This window comes from Neofelis nebulosa, chromosome 15 (assembly GCF_028018385.1).
Source record: "Neofelis nebulosa isolate mNeoNeb1 chromosome 15, mNeoNeb1.pri, whole genome shotgun sequence".
In the NCBI taxonomy this organism is placed as follows: domain Eukaryota; kingdom Metazoa; phylum Chordata; class Mammalia; order Carnivora; family Felidae; genus Neofelis; species Neofelis nebulosa.
In genome coordinates this window covers 42,002,785-42,029,307 of record NC_080796.1, presented here as the reverse complement: position 1 = coordinate 42,029,307, position 26,523 = coordinate 42,002,785, and the positions used below count along the sequence as shown (strand labels likewise).

Genomic DNA, 26,523 nt, shown 5'->3' with positions numbered 1-26,523 from the left:
CTGGTTGTTGTAAAAAGCCTCAAAAAGGAGGCGCTAGTTGAGCTGTTTTGAAGGATGAATTTTATCCCCAGGAATAAAGACATCTCTGAATTTATCTCCTTTCCAAGAAATCTCTATTCCTTGTTCTTTTTCCATCCTGGAGCAGCACGCCCTAGCCTGCGTAGAGTGAGTTTATCAACAGAATCAAGCATCAGAAAGGCCTGGGAGCAACTGTGAAAAGTTCTCTTGAAATGTACAAACTCACCTCTACTCTAAATACCTCCGAATAAGTTATATGGAAGCTTTGCCTCTTCACTTTTGTAACCCAATATTTTTGCTGGAGCAATTTTCCTCTTTGGGTCTTCAAGACGACCAGACCAGGTGGTATAGCATAGGAGGCAGAAGGGAGACCACTGGAGTATGTGGAAGGTCCAGGGAAGCTCCTGGTTCAGCAATGACAGTAGAAGAGTAGTTGACTTTCTTAGGTTACAGTGTCTGGCCTATGGGAAGGATATACAAACCCCCTACGGTGTAATCACCTCAAGGACGGTGGTAGCTTACTTTAGCAAAGCACCTTCTAGAGTTTACGTTCCAATTTACGGATCTAAGCGAGGTCCCTCTGGGATTCAGGGAGGAAAGCGTTAATCTCCGCAACATTTCCCCATCACCAAAAAGTCACATCCTCTGAAGACGTCCCCTTCGTTTCCTCTCGCGAGAGTATGAAAAAAACTTACGCTTTTTTTTATTAGCCCCGCCCCCAGCCCTATTAGTTGCCTAGCAACGATGCAACCAACCTCCACAGGGCGAGGAAACTTGGGAGCTAGCGATCTTTTTGGCTTTACAGTTTTCATCCACCTTCCAGAGCCGGCGTCAGCGATTCGGATTTGAACCCGCCCCCTGGAGCCTGCGGGCGCCGGATTGGTCGATCCCCTCCAGGTGAGGACCGACGCCTGGGTGGAGGGGCCAGACCCGGGCACGTGATTTGCCGGCTACGGAGGTGCCGGGACCCGGGCCACAGTCTCCCGGCTCCCGTCCGCAGCGTAACGGGGAAAGTGCCGGGGCCATTGCCGGGAGGGAGCTTAGGAGGGATCACAGGGTGAGCGACAGCTGTACTGTGCCCGGGAGGGCCTGGGCGGGAGGGAGGAGGGGGGCTACGTGCAGCCGAATGAGGTGCGGGACGGTGATGCCTTACCGTTTCGGGGAAGTGCTGGCACTGCTGAGAGTGCGGACTTTCGGGGACCGGGAGCCGCGGCTGGTGTTGGGGTTGGAGCATTTGTGTGGTTGGTGGAAGGGCAGTGACAAGGTTCTTGAAGCAACAGGACTTTCGGTCCTCACGAGCCCCTTGTCTGGGTGTGGGGCGTGAGCACGAGGCTATTCCACCCCAGTTCGAGTCTTAATCAGCAGGTGACCTTGGGGAAGTCATTTATCACCTCTTTGCGCCCCCGTGTTCCTTATATAGACTGCGTTCCGAGGGAGGGATGGGAAGAGGGTGTGGAGCAAGGGCTTGCGAATGGGAACACCAGAGGAGAAATGGTGACGTACTAGGGTTGTCCCTGGGTCCAGTTACAGTTTTCCTTAAGGGAACATGTTTGAGATTTCCCCGTTCCTCCCGTTTTTTTCAGTCCAATCTTGCCGTTGGGCTGCAGTGACTTTATGATAATGAACTGCATCTATTTGCAACCCACCTCACCCCCAACTTCTGCCACTACTCCCCCCAGATTCTTTTTTTCCCCCATGTTTATTTATTTTTGAAGGGGGGGGGGTGACGGGCAAAGAGAGAGAGGGAGACCCAGAATCTGAAACAGGCTCCAGGCTCTGAGCTGTCAGCACAGAGACCGACGCGGGGCTCGAACTCACAGACTGTGAGATCATGACCCCAGCCGAAGTCGGACGCCCGACCAACTGAACCACCCAGGCGTCCCACCATCAGCATCGTTGTTTTTTTTGTTTTTTTGTTTTTTTTACATTTATTTTATTTTTGAGAGGCAGAGAGAGACAGAGCACAATTGGGGGAGGGGCAGAGAGAGGGGGAGACACAGAATCCGAAGCAGGCTCCAGGCTCTAGGCTCTGAGCTGTCAGCACAGAGCCAGAGGCAGGGCTTGAACTCATCAACTGTGTGATCCTGACCTGAGCCCAAGTCAGTCGCTTAACCAACTGAGCCACTGAGGCACCCCTACTCCCCAGATTCTTAAACTAGAATCTGAGGTCAGGAAGGAACTTGGATGAGCCACTGACTGATTAAACTCAGTTTTTCAACCTGTAAAATGGGGGAAAGTAACAATGGTAGCAAAATATGCCTTACTGAAGGATTATTAGAAGGATTGAATTTATGTGAATGTAAACCCCTAAGTAGCATTTAACATGGAAGGTTCTAGTGCAACTGAGTTTACAGATGAGGAAACAGGGCTAGGGAGGACCTTCTCCAAAGGTCCTCCCAACTTGTTAACTGAGAGCAACAAGTTCTGGGGTTGACTCCTGGCCCCGTGCTCTTTCACTGATACTGCACCTGTCCTCTTCCCTGAGTGTTTTGAGGGATGTCTCCTTCCTTCCTTCCTTCCATTCCTTTTGTCCCTTCCAGACATCTCCTGAAGAGCTGCCATGTCTGGGAATTTTGCATCTTCCTCAGAACAGAACAACAACAGCTGTGAAACCAAAACCTCCAGTCTCCGAATGTCAGAGAAGAAATGTTGTGAGTTCGGGGAAGGAGGAGGGGCTGCTCCCTCCCAGGATTTTATCTTGGGAATAGAATTGTAATCCTTGACTTTAATGCTTGGTGGGAGTAAGCGATAATTCTTTGACATGGGAATTTAAAACCAAATCTACAAGGGGAATTTCCTGTCCGAAACAAGGAGACCCAGTGAAATGTCTGTCACTGGAGCTAGACTGCTGGTATTTCTCTACATTTTCTTACTGCTTTCTTTAACTGCCTCGTGGGGTGGGGGTGGGGGGATCTGCACACTTGACTGATGTTGAAAGTTACACGGTGTGCAAGGCAGAATGGCAGGTGCAGGGATTACTTAGGGCTGATACTGTTAACAGTTTCCCTTTATTTGGGGGGCCAAGTTTTGTGAGGATGCTGCTCACTGTGGACATGGCAGGTGAGAGCCAGCAGTCGTTCATTTTGACTGGCCTTAGGGGAGTCAACCCTAGCATCTGACTTCTCACTCTGACGTGGGCACCCTGCTTCCCACAGGGTTAGCCTTTGCACGTTGCAAACTACTTTTCCCGCAAGTTAACTCCTCTGGGGACAGATATCACCGGAGTGTTTCCCTGCCAGTTGTTTAGACAGAGACATCAGGTGGGTTTGTAGAGAAATGAAGCATCATTTCTTCTCCCCATGCACCTGCATTCCTGACCATCATTGTAGACTGTATGGTCCAAAAGGTCCTCAAGGAATGCTAACCCTCGCCCCTGCTTCCAGATGCCCCTTTCCTTTGGAACCCTGTCAGTCAGTTCTCACTTCAGTGGTTATGCGTGTCAGCAGGTGGGAACGACAGCCAACCAGCACGAGACCTGGAATCCATCTCTCATGGTCAAAGCTTTCCCTCAGGTCTCGGCCGTGATGTCATGTCCTTGTCAGTCTCATGATTAAGGACGATGATCTCTTTTCATCTAGCACTGACGAAGCTTGCTGGGGTTTGCGCTGCAACAGAGGCAGCCTGTTTGGATGTGACACTGGGGTTGGCACACCTCTATGATTAGGGTCTCCGTTCTCTGCCAGAGCAGGAAGCCGGGTACTGAGGGCAAATAGGAGATAACTAGTATAGCATGATGTTTGAGTGCATCCCTTGGAGTCAGACCGCTTGGGTTTGAATCCCGTTTTACTACTTCTTAGCTGTGTGCCCTTGAACATGTTGCTTATCCTCTCCGGGCCTTAGTTTGCTTATTTATAAAATGGGAATACAAATAATATCTCCCCTAGAACGATGTGAGCCTTAAATGAGTCAATATAAGAAAGTACTCACAAGAGTATTTCTGTAGCTGAAGTGTGTTAGTTTTCACTGGTGACTCTATTTTCATTGCATATAAATTGAAAATGCTGTGCTGGGAGCTATTTGAAAGAGCCCTGTGAAGGATTAGATTCTCAGTAAAGAATGCTTTCTCCTCTTGCTGTACTGTAACCCGGATTTGGGGGTATGGGATGCACATCTTAAAGAGAGGTGCACACATGTTACTAGGACACTTGAGCTGGTGGGGACGCGGGCTGCACAGTGCCCAGCATCAGCCTTCTAGCTCTGCTTTATTCTCCACAGAAACCTGCTACCTGCCTTTCCCGCTCTTCTGCAGTTTTTCTGCCTTGAGGGCTCTCCATAGTTAAGGAGGCAGTATTCCCAGGTCTCTTTCCTATCCTCTAGTCTCTGATTCCTGCTCTGGGCTCTGATTTCTCCTTTCCAAGCTCCACCTTCTTCTCCCCCACTGGAAGCGCCTGGGCTGTCCTGACACCGCCATCTTTCATTTACCCCCTTTTTCTTCTCCCCTCGTGGGTTGGACCGGGGGACAGCTGCAGCCACAGTCAAAGGAGAAACACACACGAAAATACGTGTTAGCTGATTTCCTTTTTTTCTGTTGCTTGCCTGTGTCTTGGAGCAGGGCTCCCCTGGCTGCTTAGTGCTCACACCCAGCAGTTGCTTTATTAATAGGTCAGCCGTTATTCCCTTGCTGCCAGTTACACCTGTGTTGGCTGGCTTCACCCTGGGAAGTGCCTGAGCTGGAGAACCCGAGAATGACTTTAGGGAGCCACAGCCTCCAAAGGAGCATTACTGGAACTTCAGTGGCTCCAGAGATCGGGGTGACAGGGAGGTTGCTGGCCGAGGTGCCTTTAAGGTGCTCAGATGACTGGCTTCAGGGCATCTTAAACGCACCTCAGGAATTAGGCCTGTTGGGGATAGGGGTGAGTGTGGGCATACATGCTTTTCTTTGTTTCTTTCATTCTTTGATATTTTGAGTGGGTCTGGAACAGACCAATTCCCATGTGTACCTCCATGTATCATGGAGCGTTTTTTTGCGTGTGTTCATAAATGCAAATTTACCTCTTTCTGTGTAGTAATACTTAACTGCATTATCTGCATATGCCAGCCTCCCCCTGATGCCCATTTGTGCTGTTTCCAGTTTTCCATCATCATAGACAATGCTGCAGGGAGCATGCTCGCGTGTACGCCTTTGCCTGTTTGCACAGAAATCATAGGAGGAAAGACAGACACATCTGAAACGTTTGTCAGCGTTACTGGTTTATTCTCCTAAAAACTTCTACGTTGTTAGCTATTTTTAATACTTCAAAGCGCATGAGTGGAAATTGGGCATTATCAACTATAGCTGCAGAACTTGGCTATTTCATGCCTATCAGTCAAATAGCAGGAGGTAATTGGCAGTTTTATGACTTTTCATACATGAAAAAAGATACTACTAATGAAATACATTTTAATAGGCTGTATATTCCAAAAGTATTGGGTGTATTTAGAACATACTGTGGAAGAAGACCTTGTTCATGAAAAGGCTGGGAACCACTGACCTTCTACCTTCGAACCACCAATGCTGTCTCCACTGACCTTCTAGACCACCTCTTAGGATTAGATTAGAGAGTGTAGTCATACTTATCACATGATTGCCGTCGCCAGGTGCTGACAAGAGCTGGTGGCTGGAACTGATGGGGCTGTCATGAAACCAGGAGTCCGGTCAGAGCCCTGACTTGACCTTCTGTAGAACTGTGGGCCGAGCTGTTCACTTCCCTGGGTCTGAGTGTTTCTGTTTATAGGAGGGAGGTTATCAACCCCTCCATTCCTCTAATTATGTTCATGAGGGAGAATAAATTTAAGATTGAGAAAGGGAGGGGCACGTGGGTGACTCAGTCAGCTAAGCATCTAACTCTTGATTTCGGCTCAGATCATGATCTCACAGTTCATGGGTTTGAGTCCCGCATTGGGCTCCATGCTGATGGTGTGGAGCCTGCTTGGGATTCTGTCTCCCTCTCTCTCTGCCCTTCCCCTGCTCTCTCTCTCTCTTTCAAACTAAATAAGTAAACATTAAAAAACAATTAAAAAAAAGATTAAGAAAGCAAATTAAACCTTATGTAAAGAAGGTAGGAGAGAATTTTCAGCATTGAAACAGCTTTCCATTATATGTCCAGGGGTATGTTTCACTGTCCCTGAAATTAATCAGCTTGAACTATCTACTCTTCAAATTAAGGTGGTAGTGGTTTTGTTTTGTAACCAGCCGGACAGAAGGTTCCTAATTTTGTCAATGTGGCAATCTGAGATAGGAAGTGTGGCTTCGTTTCAGAAACTAAGAAGTCTTGGAAAATGAGAAGCCCAGTGGTGGGAGGTGTGGTGCCTAGGGGAGTCTTTTGAGACCCCTGTTTTCTTTTGCTCTTAGCATTCTCTGACTGGTTAGGTAAACATTCAGCAGCTGGCCCCCTGTTTAGCTTCAGAGCAGCTCCCAAGTATCAGTTCATGTTCAGCTTTAGGGAGGGTGAGAGGACCTTAGGGGGAAGCGCCTAATGGGCTGGAAGTTGTGGACAAAGCAGGCCCAGAAGTGCAGGTAATGAGGCAAATCACGGGGGATTGAGAAGAGCATCGAGCTGAGCTGGAGAAAGTGAAGACTCGGGAGAATTTTACTACTGAAACCCGAGGCAGCAGCTTCCGGGCAGACCTGTTAGGGGATCAGAGATTGGGGATTCACATCAGCTAAGTCTGCAGGGTGGTGTTTTTGCCTGGCTTTGTGCTCCCTATTTGTACAGAGATGAAAATCATTTGTGTTGCTCATTACCTACCTTGGAGGAGCCCCTGCTCAGGCCCAGGCATTTTCCCTGTGCACACGGGTAAAGGACTAAAGGCCAAGTCCCCTAACCCCTCATCTGGGCATCTACTCCTCCCTGACCGCTTGGGCCACTCCTTGATTTCTGGGTACTTCTTGCCAAACACCCTAAGGAAACGCTCTTCCTTCTGTGGTCTTCCTCTACCCAGGCCCTTCTGCCCACTTCTCCCCTGAGATCTGTTGAAAATGACTTTCCTGTGCAAGTAGCCCAGTTTCACTGAATTGTTTCTTAGCCTTCTAGGGTCACCTTGTCTCAGAACAGAGAAGCAGCAGCGACCTGCAGGGCACCTTCTGGAAAACAGTGCTGGGAAGTGCAGAGGGGAGGCAGTTCTTTCCCTTTCCCAGCCCTGGGCAGGGCCTCCCCTCACAAGAGCCTGTAGAGCCCAAGTCCTACATGACCTCAGTTTGGGTCCTGGCCCAGGAGAGTGGCTGGCAGCAGTGGAGGCCCATCTCCTGCCGCTCCTCTGTGGCAGGATGGGCCGGGTGGCCGGGGTGCAGGCGCAGCCAGGCCCCGTGAGCAAGCTGCTCAGGAAGCTCCAGCTCTGTTGGGTCTGTTCTAGGAGCCAGCCCAGCTCTGCACTGGAGACTCTCCAGACACAAGGCGTGTCTCCACAGCCGGATCAACCTTGGGTTACCCGACATGGTTATGTGAAGGAAGGTGCCATGGTTCTTATCTTCCTAATCCTTGTCACTTTGCCCTCTCTTCCCACCTTAGGTAGCTCTGTGGAGACGTTGCATATGTGGGGAAGACATATCTTGGTTTGGGTACTTCTTGGAAATCTACATGACCTTTTAATTCTCTTTTAGGAGGTTGGACTGCTATCTCCTCAGTTTGCCTTCACAGTTTTCCCTTGGGTTTACTGAGGCTTATAAAGATTAAATCAGGTTATGGCTATGAAGTACCTAGCCCAGTGCGTGAACCTTACTCAGCCCCTAGCCATTCAGTTCTGCTCTTTCCCCCCCTCTAGCATGGGCCTCTTACATGACCAACTCCCCAACGCTCATTGTTATGATTGGCCTGCCAGCCCGGGGCAAAACCTACGTGTCCAAGAAACTCACACGCTACCTCAACTGGATTGGAGTGCCCACCAAAGGTAGGTGCAGGTCATGTATTCCTTGGGAAGGGAAATGATTAGTTCTTGGGCCTCCCGGGCCTCTGGGCGATTTATTCTCCTTGGCATCAAGGTTACAGGGTGCTCCTGGCAGAAATAGTGGTTGCTTCCTGATTTACTGGATTTATTCCCTGTTTACAGACTTGTTTCCTTTTGGCCTGGGTGGATGGGCCTAGTTTTAAGGGAATGCCTTTGGTAATATAGGGCTTTGCATTTTCAGAGCCCTTCCATATATATCATCCTGCCTCATCCTAGCAGTACCCCTGTGAAATAGCCAAAGTGACTGAGGAAATTGAGACTCAGGCAGTTTAAGACTTGTTCAAGGTCTAGTAAGTCTGAACTTGAATCTAACTTGACTCTCAATCTGGTGTTGTTCCCAACATACCATGGTGCTTTTTTCATTTCCTTGGCCATTCTGACAGTAGACCAAGAAGTCCCCTTTGGTGGGACCATTGTGTTGTTTCACTGCTGAAGGCTGTTGGTGTCATCTGCAGTGTTTAATCTTGGGGTATATCGGCGTGAAGCAGTCAAGTCCTATAAGTCATATGACTTCTTCCGGCATGACAACGAGGAGGCCATGAAGATCCGCAAGTGAGTCCTCTTAGGCCTGACCTCCCAGCCAGCTCTTTCTCTGCCATCACAAGACTAGATGTGACAGGGCTCGGTTTTCATTTCAGTAAACATCCTGTGGGGCTTTTAACTGGAAGTTGTTTGGTGGACGGGTCATATCGGGTTTGGGAGGTAGAACAGGCTCAGGGAGATGCATGTGTGTTTGTGGGGTAAACCTGCAGAGGGACGCTTGGTACGCATGGGGCAGAGGAGGGAGAAAGGTGTGGGGGGGGGTGTAAAAACTTCAGGGGAGAAGTTGAAAAGTCTAGTTAGGGAAAATGTTTGACCATTGGGAAAGCTGGGCGGGAGGGGATGTGACTCCTATAGCAACCGAGTCGTTCACGTCTCTGACCTTGGTCTGGTGCTGCTCTCGCTGATGTCCTCTGTTCTCACGGCAGACAGTGCGCTCTGGTGGCACTGCAAGATGTGAAGGCATATCTTACGGAGGAGAGCGGGCAGATCGCGGTGAGCCTTCCCTGCCCCTTTCCCATCCTGGTCTCCACCCTTCCAGCAGCGTGACTGCACGGCCTCACATTGGGTCTGCCTCCGTGGGATTCCCAGTCTCTCTTCCCACTCATCTACTTTGGGGCCTCTCTTCTCAGGTGTTCGATGCCACCAATACCACTAGGGAGAGGCGGGACATGATTCTGAACTTTGCCAAGGAGAATTCCTTCAAGGTAGGAACCTGGCTTCATGCTGGGATGAGTGGAGGTAGGGAGCCAGGAGGGACACGTGGATCTCTTTGACTCTGGTGTCTGAGGACCGGATTGGCTCTCCCTTTTCTTTTCTTGGGGAATACCCCCAGTCCTTGAGTGTTTTCTTTCAGGTCCTTTCTCAGCCCCGTAGCCTGTATGTCTGAGGCCCCGGGGATGTGGTAAGAGCTATTTTTAAACGAAGAGGCCGTGGAGGCTGCTCTCATGAAAGAAAATCCTGGAGGATGTGGTGACTGGGGTGGGGCAGGTGTGAGCACATGCTGTTAATTAACAGCCCGGCCATTTTGGACTCATTTATCACTGCCTTCTCTCCCTGGCCAGGTATTCTTTGTGGAATCTGTCTGTGATGATCCTGATGTCATTGCTGCCAACATCCTGGTGGGTGACTCCCCTGCATACCGCCACCTCTCTATCCTCTCTGCCATGTGTTATGTGTGTGTTGGTGGCTGAGCGGTGAGAGTCAACCGGGTAATGAAAGAAATAGACACGTTTAACAATACAAGCTGATCTTTTTAATCTGCCGGAGCACCATTTTATACTTCCACACCCTTCCCTTGGGAGGCGAAGCTGAGGCTTTGAGGAATAAAGTAAGAACTAGTTGTTGAATGGAAGCCAAGACTTAGACGGTAGGAGTTTTGGCCCCGCGTTCTGGGTATTAGCTGGGTGCCGAGACCTCGGTATGTCCTTAGAGTGGATCCGCCCCTTCGCTGTCTGTCAGGGCCGCCGTATAGGAAGTTCACCTGCCCACTAACTGTCTACCATTCAGGTCAGCACTCCGTGCACTGAATGCCTCATGCTCTGTACTGTCACAGTGTAAACCAGTGCTCATTTGATGGGCTGTGCTGTGCCGTGTAGACATGGTGTCATGGCAGTGCCCTCCTAGCAATGTGGGAACTTGGGACCATCTCAGAAGAAGCATCTGGTCCAAGTCAGGTCTGCATCAGATCAAACACCCTATTCTGAGTGGTTGTGTAGAGAAATGGAAGCCCATTCTGTTTTCCTGGCAGGGCGCATAGAGGGATTGGGGCCCAGGAGCATTTTCAGCTGCGTGACTGCCTCAGTCCTTCAGCCAAGGGCAGGCACATGATTCCCCAGTTGTCTTTCCTTTCTTGGTTGCCAGGGTCACAGGACAGGGAGGGGGCGCTCAACGAGTGGGGATTGCCAACACTCTAGTGAAAGGGCCCTTCTGTGGACTTCCTTCTCTTTATTTAGCGCTGGCTGTTTATGGGAGGGCTGTTAAGGGCAGACCTCTGACCAGGCCCTATTCTTCCTGTGATTCCAGGAGGTAAAGGTGTCGAGCCCTGACTACCCTGAAAGGAACAGGGAGAATGTGATGGAGGACTTCCTAAAGAGGATCGAGTGCTACAAAGTCACCTATCGGCCCCTTGACCCAGACAGCTATGACAAGTAAGGTTTAAGGCCATGGTTTGAAGGGCCTGAGGCTGGGGTCTCATTTGAGAAAAGAGCCTTTCTCCCCCTCTCCTCAAACCTTCTGTCTGACAATCCAGACCTGTAATGTTTACATCCTTCCAGAGAAACAAGGTGTGGAATTGTGACTTCGATGTAGGTCACGCCTTACACTTGAATAGTGAGGTGTCTTTTACCACCATTCTTCTTCTCTCTTCTCTAAAACAGGATTTCTCAGTCTCAGCGTTGTTGACATTCTGAGCTGGCTAATTTTTTATCAGAGCAGTAGTGGGCTGTCTCGTGCACGGTGGGATGTTTAGCAGCATCCCTGGCCTCCCCTCACTAGACATCAGTAATACTCCCAATCTGCCTCAACCTAAAGTGTTCTCAGACACTGCAGATGTCCCTGGGGAACACAGTCACCCCAGGTTGAGGACCACTGCTCTGGATCCATGGTTCTCATCTAGGGTGTTATAGGAAACCCCTCAGAGAGATGTGTCATTGGTTTTTGAAAAATTTTTAAAGTTTATTGCGTGCATATATATTGTGTAATGTGTAAGAAGCATCTACATATATATGTGTGTATATATATATATATATACACACATATATATGTTACATGTATCGCCCTAACATTATGTAGAAATATACGTTCGTATAAAATATGACATGCAGGGGCGCCTGGGTGGCGCAGTCGGTTAAGCGTCCGACTTCAGCCAGGTCACGATCTCGCGGTCCGTGAGTTCGAGCCCCGCATCGGGCTCTGGGCCGATGGCTCGGAGCCTGGAGCTGTTTCCAATTCTGTGTCTCCCTCTCTCTCTGCCCCTCCCCCGTTCATGCTCTGTCTCTCTCTGTCCCAAAAATAAATAAAAAACGTTGGAAAAAAAAAAAAAATATGACATGCAGACATGTACAAATATGGGTAATGTATATATACTGTTGTTTTACATATAAATACACATAATACGAATAGATACAAACAAAAATTTATAATAAACCCAAATATATGTTATATATAAAACGTGTGTAGGTGTATGAATATGCATATGTGTATATATACCTGTATGTATATGTATACACACACAGACACACGTGTCTGTGTGTGGATATATAGCACGTAAAGTCCTTGCCACGCCTGGCTCACCAGAAATGTCTGGTTGGGGCCAGCCATTATTACTGTGCCAGTGTCTGTTAGCAATGTAGTGTGTAGCATGGGATAACTTGATATGCACGAGGTACGAGAGCTATAGTAAAATGTCAGGTCCGTTTTGGAGAAAGATGTGTACACAGAAACCTGGGAGAATGTGGCCTTTGGCAAAGTATGTAGTCGAGGCAGTTAACAGCTGTGTTCAAGAACAAGTGGCGACATAAGTATGCATAGCCCATCATTCGGTTGTGTTAATGGTCTGCTTAATGTTTGGAGTCTCAAAGTTCCTTCAAGTAGATTGCCCAGAACGTTAGTATTTGGATGTGTTCCTTAATTTAAAGGTTGAAAAGCACTGTTCTAGATAGGGTGTAATAGTATATTCTTCATAGAGGTCCTATATAGAATAACATTCTAAAAGTGTGTGTGTGTGTGTGTGTGTGTGTGTGTGTGTGTGTGTGTGTTGGTAGGTAGGGTTTGGGTGATGTTTATTTGCATCGTTACACATTTTTTTGGAAAATTTTTTGGAATGAGCATGGATCATTTTTACGGTGAGACAAATTCTCTGATGGGGCAACAGCTGTGGAAGTGCCTCTGAGAGAGGCTTGGTTCAGTCGATTCAGGAATGTAGAGAGATTTCTAAGATTCTGCTGCCTCCTGCCCTCCCTGCCAGCGAAGCCGTTCTCGCTCCCTCAGATGGGGAATGTGCTTCTCACCAAACTTCAGGGTAGCAAAATTGTCACATCACCTAGTCTAGCCCCTGAAGGAAAGTCTGGATTCTTTGTATCATACCTGTCTACACTGCATGGCACAGTATAGGCCCTGAAGAAGTGGTAGACTGGATCTGAGCTGTAACCCATCTCTTACCACTTGTTTCCTTAAATGTGAGTTGGCTCTGATAGGAGAGGAGGAAGAGCTGTCTTAAACCCGAAAGTGGCTATGGGAATCCTTCCCTTCCCACTGTTATCCTCAGATTTTCATTCGCAGGGATTCTCTTTTCTCCTGCTCTGTCCCAGGGATCTTTCTTTCATCAAGGTGATAAATGTGGGCCAGCGATTTTTAGTGAACAGAGTCCAGGACTACATCCAGAGCAAAATAGTCTACTACCTCATGAATATCCACGTGCAGCCTCGCACCATTTACCTTTGCCGGCACGGAGAGAGTGAATTCAACCTCTTGGGGAAGATTGGGGGCGACTCTGGCCTCTCGGCACGGGGAAAGCAGGTGAGTGGTTCGGCGGCAGGCTGAAGTTCCCAGGCTTAGGGTTGGAGGGAGAGCATGGCAGAGGTCACGCCTCTTATCCCATTACTTCTTCCTAAATCCCACTGGGGCTTAGCCAAGCAAATGTTGAAGACATTTTCTCATCCACTGATTCTGTGTTGTAATGTGGATAACTTAGAACCACTTCTGCTGTTCATGGGACCGTCAGCTATCTCTTGGGCACGACTTGTGTCCCTAGCACAGTACAGGATGCTCCAGTTGAAGTTCATTTCCCCGTGGGTTTATCCTAACTGTGTAGCATGTTTTGAATTTTGACCATGATCCTACATGTTGTCTTTTACAGGCCAGGCTAGCAATCACGTGTATGTGCGTGTGTGTCTCCTTTTAAAATTTTATCTCAAACCCCAGTTTGCCCAGGCTCTAAGGAAGTTTCTGGGGGAACAGGAGATAGCAGACCTCAAAGTGTGGACAAGCCAGCTGAAGAGGACTATCCAGACTGCTGAGTCCCTGGGTGTAACATATGAGCAGTGGAAGATTCTGAATGAGATTGATGCTGTGAGTAAGAAATTCTGATGGCTACAAAGCCAGTAAGAGTCTCTTATTCAGGCAGGAACTCAGAAGTCAGGAGATGGGCAGTTTTGTCTAGAAAACCAGAACTACCGGGTAGTAGTACGTGGGGAGGAGGTGAGAACAATTGCACCCCCAGGCAGGACTGCCTGCCTCATGCTTGAGCCCCTGTGCCAGTGATGGGCCCAAACCAGTTTGCGACCTAGCCGCTCTGGTACCTGGGGAGAGGGAAGCTCCATTTTGTTCCTTTGCCTATTTTTCTCCCGGGAAAAAGAAATGGCTAACAACACCTTAATTTCTGGTTAGATCATTTGGTCAGCTCTTTTGGAAAAGTCCTTTCCAAATTGTTCTTGGCTTTTTCTGTCCTTGAGCCCAGAAGTAGGCCTCTCCTTCCCTTCCCTTCCCTTCCCTTCCCTTCCCTTCCCTTCCCTTCCCTTCCCTTCCCTTCCCTTCCCTCCCCTCCCCTCCCCTCCCCTCCCCTCCCCTCCCCTTCCCCTCCCCTCCCTTTCCCTTCCCTTCCCCTCCTCTCCTCTCCCCTCCCTCCCTCCCTCCCTCCCTTTCATTATTATTGTATATTTTTGAATGTACATCCAAGTTAGTTAACATACATAAAAATGATTTTAGGAATAGAATTTAGTGATTTATCACTTACATATAACACCCAGTGCTCATCACAACAAGTGCCCTCCTTAATGCCCATCACCCATTTAGCCCATCCCCCCCCCACCTCCCCTCCAGCAACCCTCAGTTTGTTCTCTGTATTTAAGAGTCTCTTATGGTTTGCCTTCCTCTCTGTTTTTACCTTATTTTTCCTTCCCTTCCCTTATAAGGTTCAACTGTTGTGTTTCTTAAATTCCACATATGAGTGAAGTCATATATCTTATTTCAATCAGCATAATATATTCTAGTTCCAACCATGTTGTTGCAGATGGCAAGATTTCATTCTTTTTCATCGAGAAGTAGACCTTTCTTTTTCATTTCTTTCTCTGTACCTTTTTTATGCCTTCTGTAAGAGTTCTCTGGTCCCTTCAGTGTCCCCTCTTTCCCTGTTTCCTGTTCCCTCTATCCTGCTGACTTTTCTTGACTTCTGACTCCTCCGAAGTAGCCGGAGCAAGCGACAGCTTAAGCAGCCACGTCCTGTCTGCGGCGGCCCTCCCTCTGCCAGTGTCACACGCCGGGGCCAGTCAGTGGCAGCGCGGGCAAGCACCACAGTGCCTGGCACGTAGTGAGAGCTGGGGTTCTTCGGTGTTGTCCCCCTTGTGTGTGGGGGGATGCGTGGGCCGGTCTGCCTCCTCCAGCCGGCGTGGCTCCCTGCAGGGTGTGTGCGAGGAGATGACCTACGCAGAGATTGAGAAGCAGTACCCAGAGGAGTTTGCGCTTCGGGACCAAGAGAAATACCTGTATCGATACCCTGGCGGGGAGGTGAGACTCCCCTCACGTGGGGCAACTGCCCAGCCCTCGGTTGGGGGTTTAGCTTTAAATTGGGGGAAGGAGTGAATGTGATGTGGAGGGTCTAGAGACGGTGGTCACGGCATCGCGTCGTTTTTCCCTTCTGCCTTCGGGTCACGCTGTGTTTAATTCAGCTTAGACAGTCGAATGGCTCATTGAGATCTCCAGGGGAAAAGGTGACAGGATGTCTTCTGTGTTGACTAATTGCAGAATCAACATCATCTCTTTTACATCTTTCTTTCGTACCACTCCCTCTGTCCCACCCCACCCAAGCAGGCCTAGACCCCAAGTAAATATATGGGCCATGAATGATCCCCCTATCATCTGGCGTGTTTGAGGCCATTCCCTGGCTTGAGTGCTTCGTAGTCGAGAGTTGGGAGGCAACGGCAGAGGCCCGGGGAGCCCCTAGGAGACTCTCGTTGCCTCACGTGCTGCCTGTTCCTCTGTGGGAAGGGGAAAAAACACAGGCTGAATTCAGATTTCCTCCTTTTGACCGTAGTTTTCTCGGCCCGAGTGTTGCTCTTCAGTATTCTCAAGAGATCCCAGGGCTGGGGGGAGTTAGCAGGCGACATGAAGTCGCTGAACCTCCAGGAGGAAAGCCAGCTGGGGAAGGAGAAGTGGCCTCTTGACTCCGGACCCGGCCGCCAACCTGGCTGCTGGCCTGTGCTGGCCTCTTACCCGTGTGCCCCACTTCCTCCGCAGTCGTACCAGGACCTGGTGCAGCGGCTGGAGCCTGTCATCATGGAGCTGGAGCGTCAGGGCAACGTCCTCGTCATCTCCCACCAGGCTGTCATGCGCTGCCTCCTGGCCTACTTCTTGGATAAGGGTGCAGGTGACATTTGAGGGAAGGGCCAGGGGACACAGTCATGGGGAGGGGGCTAGACTTGAGGTGGCACCAGGGTCCTGGGCAACCGGACCTCCCCTCTTCCACTCAAATTGGAGTGCATTCTTGAGGCAGCAGCGTGGGGCTCCCAGCAGCTGAATTCACTCCGCTGGTACAAAAGCCCTCAGCGGAGAGTGGCCGCTGCTGGAGTTCCTTGATCCTCCTTGGCTAAAGGGCCAGCGTCAAGCTGACACTCCTGGCAGAATCAGGACGTTCAGTGGTCAAACATTCCCGGCTGGTTATTTGGTTACGAGGAGCGTGGTGTCTTAGAACCGTCTTCATTCTTTGGATTGGGCGTAGGACAGTTTCCGTCTGGGTAGAGCCCTGAGGAAGTCGCTGGCTTTTCTGACCCTTTCCTTCGTGATCTACCTGAGCTGCTGGCAAGCTTGCAGGCCGGCCTCTGGCACACCCAGCTGGGCCCCCGTGTTCTCCTTCATGGGGCTCTGGCTCCTGCTCTTATTCCTGTTTTGCCTGCGTGGAAGGATCCGAAATGGACTGATTTCCTTTCTTAGCCTCTCCGTAGCTTGGGCAGCTTCTTTGGTGCCTGCCCTGCTAATTGTCTGGGATTCGGGAGGGGAATTATACAACTCTAGGTAGGGTAAAGAAAACTCGTGGGCTGAGATTCGCCCACCAACTTGACCTTACTCCATGATAAAGCGCCTTCTGGCACCCGGTCTTTCTGCTTTCAGATGAGCTACCGTACCTGAGGTGTCCTCTCCACACCATCTTCCAGCTTACTCCTGTGGCCTACGGTAACTACGAGCTAAGGAGCTGGGCAGGAGGTGGGGACCGAAGAAAGTCAGGATATTTGAATTTTGTCTGAAGTTTGTCCAGAAGCTCAACTTCATGACCCCTGTATACCAGGGGAATCCCATCAATGCCTTCCGTTTTTAAAAGTATGTATGGGGGCGCCTGGGTGGCTCAGTCGGTTGAGCGTCCGACTTCGGCTCAGGTCACGATCTCGCGGCCCGTGAGTTCGAGCCCCGCGTCGGGCTCTGGGTTGACGGCTCGGAGCCTGGAGCCTGCTTCCGATTCTGTGTCTCCCTCTCTCTCTGGCCCTCCCCCGTTCATGCTCTGTCTCTCTCTGTCTCAAAAATAAATAAACGTTAAAAAAAAAATTTTTTTTTAAAGTATGTATGTACGTTTGTATGTGGGCATATATACGTACTTTTATGGTATGCTTCCCATACTGAAACTTAAGAATTTTTCTTTGAGCTTTTTTTTCCCTGAAAGCCTGTTCTCTTTCCTCCGTTTTCTCAGGATGCAAAGTGGAAACAATTAAACTCAACGTGGAGGCTGTGAACACTCATCGCGACAAGCCAACTGTAAGTATTTTCTCATAGATGAACGTGCAGCTTCCCTGCCACCTTGAGTCTTTGCACCTCTGACATCACGAGCCTGGGCTTTTGTTTATGTACGAAAGGAAAACGCGTCCAGAACTCGTGTCCTGTGTGGTCTCCTTACTTCCAAAAGGAAGAGATGTTGGAATTATTATTTTTAAAAATTAGTACCTCTTTCCTGAGTCTTCACTTGAAAGGTGGCTCCTGGAAGTCCTGTTAAATATGGAAAGTGTTTAGCTGAAGTGAAATACAAAATTTTTCCCCCAGAGAATGCTCCCTTTAGAATATAGGATCCAGGAGACCCTATACAGTGGGGTTAAGAGGAATAGATTCGTTCCTTGGTCTGTCCTGGTAATCTGTGTGATCTTAAGCCCCTTCCTTTTGCGGGCCCTCTTTCACTATGGACGGTGATGCTCAAGGACCTTTAGCTACAACCCTTTAGTTTCCAGGGGCTGGGGACAAGGCTATGGCCCATGTCTTATGAGAGGCTCTGTCTGCAGAGGAGCAGGAGTGGAGGAAACTTGTGGTTACGAGCATTGTTTAACCTTGATGAGTGAGCTTTTGGCTTGGCTTTCATTTGTATGGTGTCCCTCCATTTCTAATCAGAACAACTTCCCCAAGAACCAAACCCCTGTAAGGATGAGAAGGAACAGCTTTACGCCTCTGTCCAGTTCGAATACAATAAGGCGTCCAAGAAATTACAGTGTTGGGAGCCGGCCCCTCAAGCCCCTCAGCCCTCTCCGTGCCCTGGACATGCAAGAAGGGGCCGACCAGCCGAAGACCCAAGTCAGCATTCCGGTGGTGTAACCCTATATCCCCCACCCCACCCCTGCCCCGGCTTGGCCTCCTGCCCTTGTCACTAATCACCAAGGAGTCATTTAACTTCTAGCCCCCACCCCCAACAACACACCGTGGATCTCAACAGAGAACATGAGCTCATGTGTTTCCAGACCAATCTTAGCTGTTCTCCAGTGTGAAACATCTCCCCGCCCAGGGGCAAGTTGGCCAGCGGCCGTTTCAGGACATGTCCTCGGTTGGGGTGGTCTGGAGGAGGAGGAAAAGGGGTACACTCCCCTGGGTGCTTAGCATAGCTGGCTCTGAGGTTAAGTATGCCCCATAGACTTGGTTTTTGTCCTCGGTGTCTAAACTCACTAATGTCCTTGTGTTGCTAAAGTGGGGGGCAGGGCAGAGGGGGGACACAGAAGCCCATTTTGCCTTCACTTTTGTCTCTTCAAGGTGTGCTCTACTCACAGTCCTTACTTGCCTGCTTTGTTCCCCTCCCTCATCTTCCCTTTGGATTGTCCGGTGTGATGCATGGCATTGTCATCGTGTCTGTCGAGGTGGGAAGGGGTGGTGGGCAAGACAGAAGTCAAGGCTCTGTTGATGCTCTCTCTACAGGGGGCTTCAATGGATCGGGACTGGGGAGTGTGGTTCCCCCCCCCCTCCTTTCCTCTCAAGCCAGGTCGTGAAAGGGTCAGCCCAGGCCTCAGAACATCCACAGATGCTCTGGAGCCTACAGGTGGACATAGAGCAAGAGCTCGCACCTCGGTTCACGAGAACCAGTCTGAAGTGTGCGGTGCCCTGGGGGAGTTGGCTCTGAGCACGTGGGAAATAGCTGGGTTGGTAGTTTTCACTTCGGGAGCCAGGCACAGGGCCCTTGGCAGTTGTGGAGTGAGGTTCGGGAGAGGACGGTCTCTAGCTCTTACTGGGCTCTTGTAGGGCGGTCGTGTCTTTTTCTCCCCAGTGGCTCCCCATTTGCCAACCACAGCAGCTTTCCTGCCAAGGCCAGTGACCTCTGGGGCTGTCGAGAAGGACAGAGTTAAAGAGTCACCTCTGATGGAATTGCTCAAACAACAGAGAAGAGTCCACTAGAGCTTTTTCTGATTTTCCCGTAATTTTCAACACACTCCCCTCTTTACGTTAAAAAAAATTACGCAAGAGCAGTTGTTGTTTTCTTTGTTCTAAATATGGAGAAGCCTGGTCATGAATTTAATCTCCCTCACTGGCATATTCTTTTGTCTCATCTTGCCATCCAGAAGTCTTCGGGACCCTGAGGGGTCTAGCCTTTCATTGTCCGGAATTGCCTGTTCACTTGCGTCACCTTATTTTCTCAGTAGGGCTAAACAGGAAATGTTTAGAGCAAGGAGCTCTTCTTAGCTTCTTGGTGACCCATGGCGGCATACTCCTCCCCCCCTCCAATTCTGTATCTAAAACAGGAACGTATGTGCAGTTTTCTGAGAGGGAAGTCCAGATCTCTCATGAGATTTTGTTTTAAAAGCGATGGAATGGGTCCACACCTTGAAGTTACCGATTTGCCTTTTAGAGGTAACCAGCAAGAGCCAGTTACCTGTTTGCCAAGGGTGTTTTCGTTGGGCGATAGATGACCTTTTGTCATGGTTCTCACCTAGGAGCAGTCATTAGAATCCTCTTTAGAACTTTTGAAACCTAGACGTGCCTGGGTCCACTTCAGGCTTAATACTAACTCAGAGTCTTTGGGATTGGGGTCTGGACATGCACGTATTGAAACAACTTCCCGAATTCTGATTCCTACTCCATGTTAGAACTCCTTTTTATGAAGTTGTGGGGGAGAAATTCTGGAATAGTTCCTTGGACAGCACGTCAACCTAAGAATTCTGAATTCCTCTCGGCTCGGAAGGGGTGATTCTTTGGAGTTAGATGTGTGAGCAGATCAAGCAGATCACAATATTAAATGAGGTGACGCCTGTGAAGGCAGTCTGCTGTGTTCTAGAGGGTCACCCTAGGTTCTAGTCCCATCTTTAACCCTTTGTGTTGAACAGATCCCTGTGTGAATAAATGCACTTGGGTAATAGCTGGGAATTTTAAGCACTCTGGGTAAAGGCACAGAGATAAAACTTGTCGAACGATAAGGGTTATCATCATAGGCAGCCCACTTGTGACCATGAGTCCTTTATTCTTACACCCATCACGGCCTTTCCAAAGGCTGCTTGCCTAGATTCTGCTCCTAATTGCGTCTAACCTGCTATTCCTGTTTCGCTGTTACATTCTATGTACACAGTGTCTTTGTGGGGCTTGGTGGTGAGGGTGGTGGAGGGGTCGGGTACACAGAAGTAGAAGAAAAGGTCCTTGCCCTGAAGAAGGTTATATTAGAGACAGGGTGTATAATTTATGCTAAATGAACATTTGCGAAAGAGCGACACATCGAGTCTGTAAATGTAGACATTGCTGTGGAGTTCAGATTACTTCTCCTGACGTTCCTCTTGTCCTCCGGCTAGGAGACTAAAGGGGCTGGGAGGAGAGAACCCCCACCCCGCCAGGTGAGAATGAGGCCTAGGTGGTATGTGTGGCACTTTGAGAAGGTGGCCTCATCTCACTTGGCTGGCAGCATTTTAGCCTAAATGATTATTCTTTTTTTTTTTTTTTTCTTTTTTTCCTGCTGTGCAGTGAGAGCAATTCAGAGCTCATGAATGATAAGCAGGAGCATCTTGAGCCAAAGGCTTTGGATTTGGGCTGTACGTACTTTTAGTGAGAGGAGAATTCTCTAATGAGCTAGCATTGTGCTACCCTGTTGTAAACCCCACCACGGGACACGCAGGTCACTGGGGAGTTCGTGCTGGCCCTCAGCCCGCCCATCGTTTCTCCACTCTCCCCCTGTCCTAGTGTGCTTCTCCCAGAAGAGGAGCCTGAGGTGGGCTTACTACGCTCAGGTGGGACCCAAGAAATTAGGATTTGACAGTAGCATGGGTTTCAGAGTCCTTCAGTTTCTAGAGCAAGATCCCTCCAGAGGAGTTAGAGCAGGAAGAAGCCAGGAGGATACAGAAGGCATAGAGCTCTTACTCCACATTTCAGAGAAGTTCTCCTTCCTTTCTTTTCTGTCTTCCTCTTCCTTTCTTACTAAAACGTGTATTGGCAGTATATACATATGACTGTAATTGTGCCTAGATCACAGATTCTACAAAGAAAGGATGGATTCCGGAGTACCCTTTGCTGAGACTTTCCATTTCGTTGTGGGAGAAATAGGCGAAGGCTTTAGCATTTAATCTATTAAATTGTTTAGTCTAGTAAATGAGGAAAGGAAAATCGTTGTATATTTTGTTTTCTCGCTTGGAAGCTGAACGATGAATTTTGTGACAGACTTGAACGAGGAATGTAAAGCAGATTTAGAGAACTAGCTTCTCTGGTCTCTTAATCCTCAAATTAGAATTTAGCTCTTATTATCTGTATTATCTCTGGGTTTGTTTTGACAAGGGGATTGTTTTACATTCAGCTGCAAAGCAGAATAAGAAAATGTTTTAAAAACGTGCATGGTGCTGGGGGTCTGCCCTCTCTTATTGTCTCAGGTTTGTTTGCTGTCCTTCCGCGAAGTTAGAGTTAGGAATACAATTTACTCCTATTCCTAGACTGAATGAATAGTGTTTCCTGGGAGGTTCTGGGTGTTCCTCTTTGCAACCCACAGTTGATCTGTAGAGGCCCTGCCATTTTGAAGAAACATGACATAACCTTGGAAATAAATCCGTCTTACAATCTTTCTGTGAGTAGGAGATCTAAGTTCTGGAGAAACTCATTGGTGCTTGGAGTAGCCAAAGGATGGGGAAGAGTGTCCAAGAACTGAGAGAACTATATCCGGGTTACACAGTCTTACACACATTCCGTTGTCTTTGCTGAGTTCAGAGGCCACGTTGTGTTCGTTTGCAAGAAATGTGATAAATTTACTCAGGTTTTCTAGTATGCATTTTCCCTTGGTCACGTTTTAAATATTTTCATTTTGAAAAATATCTAACGATCGAGTCAGATTGCAGCACTGGCAACTAGATCAGGGTTGATCTCTGACTTCCCGCAGAGGTGACATCAGCCATCAGAAGTATGTCCAGGAATTTAATTCAGATGCATAGTGTCCAGAAGACTGTATCCAGTGGGAGTATAAGTATGCTCACTGACTGGCAGACCCTGGTCGAGTCTGTATGTTGACTGACTGACCGAGAGACTATGTATGGTAGGGTCCCGGTGCTGACTGACAGACTCTGGTAAGATCCATATGCTGACCGCCTGACAGACTCCAGTAGGATCTGTATGCTGATGACTGACGGACTCTATTGGGGTCTATGTGCTGACAGTCTGTTTTCTAATTGTGGCAGTTAATAGTATATGCATATTATTGTCATTCTGTGTCTGTTGCATGAGTCCTACAAAGAAAGGAAGGAAACACTCACTTTTTTTTTTTTTTAAGGGGGGCATTCTGTACGCTATGATTTTTAATAGACCTCTCTTTTAGAGTAGCGGCCAAATCCCCACCGTTTTGCAGCAAATGATGAAAACATCACTTGTGTATGGTATTTTGTAAACTCAGCGAAGGAAATGCCTACTCAAAGCCTGAAATTGTTACCTCTGCCCGAATTCATTCCATCCATTCTCCCACTTCTAGGCAGGACTTCCCTTTCACTGCCTGTTTCTGAACCTTCTGTGTCCTCAGCTTCCCTGTTACGGGATGTAGCAGTGGCTCATGCCGCTGTGTGTGTAGTTGGCCATGCATTTGGCTCTCACTCATAATCTAGTACATAAAAATGCAAGGGAAGTTTTGCACTTAAAAATTGATTTTAAGAGTTGGCAGAAGTATTCTTTCCAGCAAGCCTTTCACTGGGGATCTAGGACCATTATTCACCAACTTGGTGTTTTTGTATCTGAATTGCTTGTGCACATTTTTAAAATCGTGTTGGAATAACAAAATCAACTCATTCTGATCTGGTGGCGGTTTTACTGTGGCAAAAGCAAAGGACTGATCGCCAGCTGTGCCCCTTGGAGGGGGTTGGAAATGGGTGAAGGGAATGGACTGACTTGGGAACTCACGTACTAGTTATCCTGCGGATTTCCTAGGCACAGCTCTGGTGAAAAAGGAATGTGAGTCCTTACCAGCGTTCTGATTTAATCTGGTGACATTGATATCAAAATATGCCCCTCAGATCCACAGAAGGTGTGTATAACTATATTTGAAATGTTTCTTGTGTGTGCGCGTGTGTGTAGAATGGGTAAATAAAATTGGCGTGTAACTTGAACCTGTCAGAAGGCTTCTGGGTTTTTTGTTTTGTATTTCGGATTGTGTTCCCCACCCACTCCCCCCACCTCCAAAACGATCTCATGCTGCTCCGTGATCGAGCCTCAGACAAGCCAAAGCCAGTTGGCAGTGTGACTGGAGTCCTTGATGGAGTCATGGCTCTCTTCCACCACCTTCTGGGAAACATGGGTAGGACGTTATGGAAGGCACGTGAACTTGAGTAGGAGTTGTGTGTACTTTTTGGCGCCTCTACAGGAATTAAGAAAAAATTAACCTTTGCCCACACCATACTGTGACTCCCATTAGCAATGTGTACCTCTTCGTCGTAAAGAAAAAATGTGGAGATCTCTTAGAATTTAGTGGGCTGTTCCTTCTGGAATATGACCTGCCTGTTTCTAAAGCGCTTACAGCCGAAGGGATAAAATGGCATTTATCTTCTGAGACAGGAAAGATAGGTGGGATTGTGTCACTGTCTCCTGCCTCATTCCTTGGTACCCTCGCAAGGAGCAGGAGCTCGTTAGACATGCAGACTCTCTGGCCCCGTCACAGGCCTCCTGAATCAGAATCCTCATCCTCATGGGATTAGCAAGTGATTCAGATGCACATTGATCACTTGAGCAACACTGCTCTCGGGGCAAGAATTTCTCCAGAAAAAAAAAAAAAAAAAACATTAAATCCCAGTTTATGGGAAGAAGTTGATTTGTGCTACGACCGGTTGTGGGATGGACTGGGATAACAACTGTAGAGACCCTCTTCACAAGCCAAGTTGCCCTGAATGTGGTGCCATTTTCTCGGCATGGTCTTTTGGCTGGTAGGGGCCTACGTGCTCTCCTTTTACCACAGGGCTTATGTGGCTCGTATCTTGGGCATATAGCTTATGGTCTAGGTCTGGAAGAACTGCCTGGTCCAGCATGGGTACAAGGTTGGTTTCTCAGGGAAAGAAGCCCATGACTGTACCGGTGGAGTTTGGCTGAATCCCAAGGGTAAAACGGGTATGTGTGAGCACACCAGAGTGTCCATGCGTGTGTGCGGATGTGGGGATCTGGCCTGTGGGGGAGCAGTGGAAGCGGGGGGGGGGGCGGGGGCAGGGATTCTGCGTTACTTTTACCGGTCCCTTTGTGGTGGTGTAATGGCTTTCTCTTTCTTCTCCGGCTCCTAGGCGGAGTCCATGCTGGCTGTGCACAGGCACTTGTCTTCCACGATGTCCCTCACGTCGCATTCCTGATGACGAGAAGTTTGAGAGGCCAGACTTCTCCAGGATCAACTATAAAGCTTGGGATGTCAGCTCCACAGGGGCTTGATCAGGAAGTTGAGCGGGGATCGGATGTTGAGATCCCCCAAAATGAGGCCTGGAAAAACATCACATTTCTTCCCCTCATGCCTAATGCAATTTCTGCTACACTGAAGAACTTCACTTCCCTGTGCCTCAAAATATCTAACAGCCTGAGTCCATTAGTTTTTATTATCTCCTTGCTGGGTGTGACCTCAGTTGGTCAATCTTGTTCCGTTTGGGCATTTAACTTCCTACCTGCAATTGTATCCCTGGCTGGCTGTTCTTTCCTGAAATGCACACGTACCTCTTTGGATTTAATTGTTTCCAAGTGAGCGGGCTGTGCTGCGCAAGCCTTTTCTGTGCTCTAAGAGCTGGTCTCTCCATCCGTTCCGGGCGAACGGGCTTGAGTACGACATACCTATGCGAGCAGTCCCTTTGTCACGTTGGAAACAAGAGACACATTCACCAGGTGAATAGAGAGGGTATCTGAGAAATTCAGTCCCTGAAACGTCTCTACTGTGGTGATGGAGAAGCAGCGTCAGCTGCCTTTTCGTTTAGAGAAGGTTTTCTTGTTCCAGGCCCCGTAAGGGCAGGATCTGACTGCAAGGCTCCCCAGAATGCATACCCATCTTCTAACTTCCCTTTTCATTTTCTACCTGTATTTTCTAGCTGATGCTGGGTCCTCTCATAGCTGCAGAGGGATAATACCGTTCTCCAGTGGGTGGGAATGAAGACGAGAAAGAAAAGTAGGGCACCATTTGCATTACCTGAAGAAGTAAAGAAGGTTCCTTGGGAATCAGCTCTACCAGGGAGTTCTGGCTTCAAAACAAGTGTAGGGGGACGTGACTTTCTGTGGGGTCTGTCACCGTGATGTGGTCTCTAAGCTGCCGCTGTGACTTCAAGAGCAGTCTTCTGATGCCTGCCTCTTAGCTAATTGTCACTATCGGGGTCTACTGATCTGGTCTCTTAGGTAAAACGCGGCAGGGGAGGGGCAGGGAACAAAGGGGAACCACGTCCTTGATGTATCCATCATTTGGTTTCCCTTAAAGATAAGCCAGGTAATCGTTAACTAGATCAGTGGTTGTCAAATGTACAAATATCTTTGTCAGTGTGATTTTAATCTGTCACCACTCCGAAGGAGGCTATGGAAGCTCCAAGGGATAAATATCTTACATGCAACCCCCCACCTTTTTTTTTTTTTTTTTAAGAACAGTAAGTTTTTAGCTTTGTAAATAATTTTTCTCTTTCATGCAAATACCCACTTGCGGGACAAGAGGGTAAGTAGCAAGAGAAGTAATGAAATGCAACTGTTCCCAAACGGTTCTTTTATACTGTGGATGATACAGGGCTCTGTTACCTAAGATGTGATGAGCTGGGCTGCAGGCAGTTCAGCATCCAGCAACTAGGAGCTGCTTTTATACGCACAAAGCTGCCTTCGGAAAGGCTCCTGACTCTGCTCTGTGGCAGGTGATTTTCATCTAGCTGCTCGTAGCTTGCTGTACTGGAACGCTTCAGTTCCTGTGATGCAGGTTTCTTACTGCATCTAAACACAGTGTCTGTTGATGATCCGATAATGTTCTTATTTAGTTATTTATTCATCCATGTAAGATATTTCGAAGTCCCCATATTAGTGTTTGCATGTGTTTAATCAGAATGTAAGATAATTGCTGGTGTCACTTTTCTGGTAGAAATTTAGGTAGTTTGAGATTTTAAGTCTGATGTCCATAGTATTACCTTAAACTAAATTTCCAGGGCATAGGTATCTGTCTTCTATAAAATGGTGATAACTGTGCTAAGACACAGTGGATGGCTTTTGAATACTTTTTTTTCTCATTGATTTTTATTGTAAGTATCATCCAAGAGATGCATTTCTCTGGAGAAAATAAAATCATGCTAAAATATGTCAGTAATATGCATTGCTTTGTAATAAGAAACATAATAAAAGTTATTTTTAATTTAAAGATATGATTAATTTGGACATCACACA

The 26,523-nt window shown here is 48.3% G+C and overlaps 2 protein-coding genes across 8 annotated transcripts in view; one reads left to right on the top strand and one right to left on the bottom strand.

Moving 5' to 3' along the window:
• The window catches only part of YOD1 (YOD1 deubiquitinase), a 33,075-nt gene extending 31,469 nt beyond the window's left edge, over positions 1-1,606 (bottom strand). The window contains exon 1 of the mRNA XM_058701276.1: positions 1,172-1,606. Within this exon, the coding sequence (XP_058557259.1) occupies positions 1,172-1,252 (81 nt within the window). The 5' untranslated portion in view covers positions 1,253-1,606. The remainder of the gene's footprint in view (positions 1-1,171) is intronic.
• Positions 465-26,437, top strand: PFKFB2 (6-phosphofructo-2-kinase/fructose-2,6-biphosphatase 2). 7 transcript variants are annotated; one of them, XM_058701285.1, is made up of 16 exons: positions 465-915; positions 2,559-2,669; positions 7,759-7,884; positions 8,397-8,493; positions 8,910-8,976; positions 9,114-9,188; positions 9,546-9,602; positions 10,507-10,631; positions 12,792-12,999; positions 13,405-13,551; positions 14,881-14,985; positions 15,715-15,844; positions 16,585-16,647; positions 17,156-17,220; positions 17,842-18,033; positions 24,423-26,437. In XM_058701285.1, the coding sequence occupies exons 2-16, from the start codon at positions 2,579-2,581 to the stop codon at positions 24,486-24,488; spliced, it is 1,614 nt and encodes a 537-aa protein (XP_058557268.1). In that variant the 5' UTR covers positions 465-915; positions 2,559-2,578; the 3' UTR covers positions 24,489-26,437. The 7 variants fall into 7 exon arrangements, with proteins under 7 accessions (XP_058557268.1, XP_058557269.1, XP_058557271.1 ...); XM_058701286.1 differs by having other exon boundaries at positions 468-915; positions 17,842-18,021; XM_058701288.1 differs by lacking the exon at positions 17,842-18,033 and having other exon boundaries at positions 476-915.
• Positions 26,438-26,523: the final 86 nt, after the last annotated feature.

Coding starts and splice junctions, on each gene's coding strand:
- PFKFB2 (XM_058701285.1), top strand. CDS start 2,579: ATGTCTGGGAATTTTGCATCTTCCTCAGAACAGAACAACAACAGCTGT. Junction 9,189..9,545: donor CCAAGGAGAATTCCTTCAAG/GTAGGAACCTGG, acceptor CTCCCTGGCCAG/GTATTCTTTGTGGAATCTGT. Junction 16,648..17,155: donor GCTTACTCCTGTGGCCTACG/GTAACTACGAGC, acceptor CCGTTTTCTCAG/GATGCAAAGTGGAAACAATT.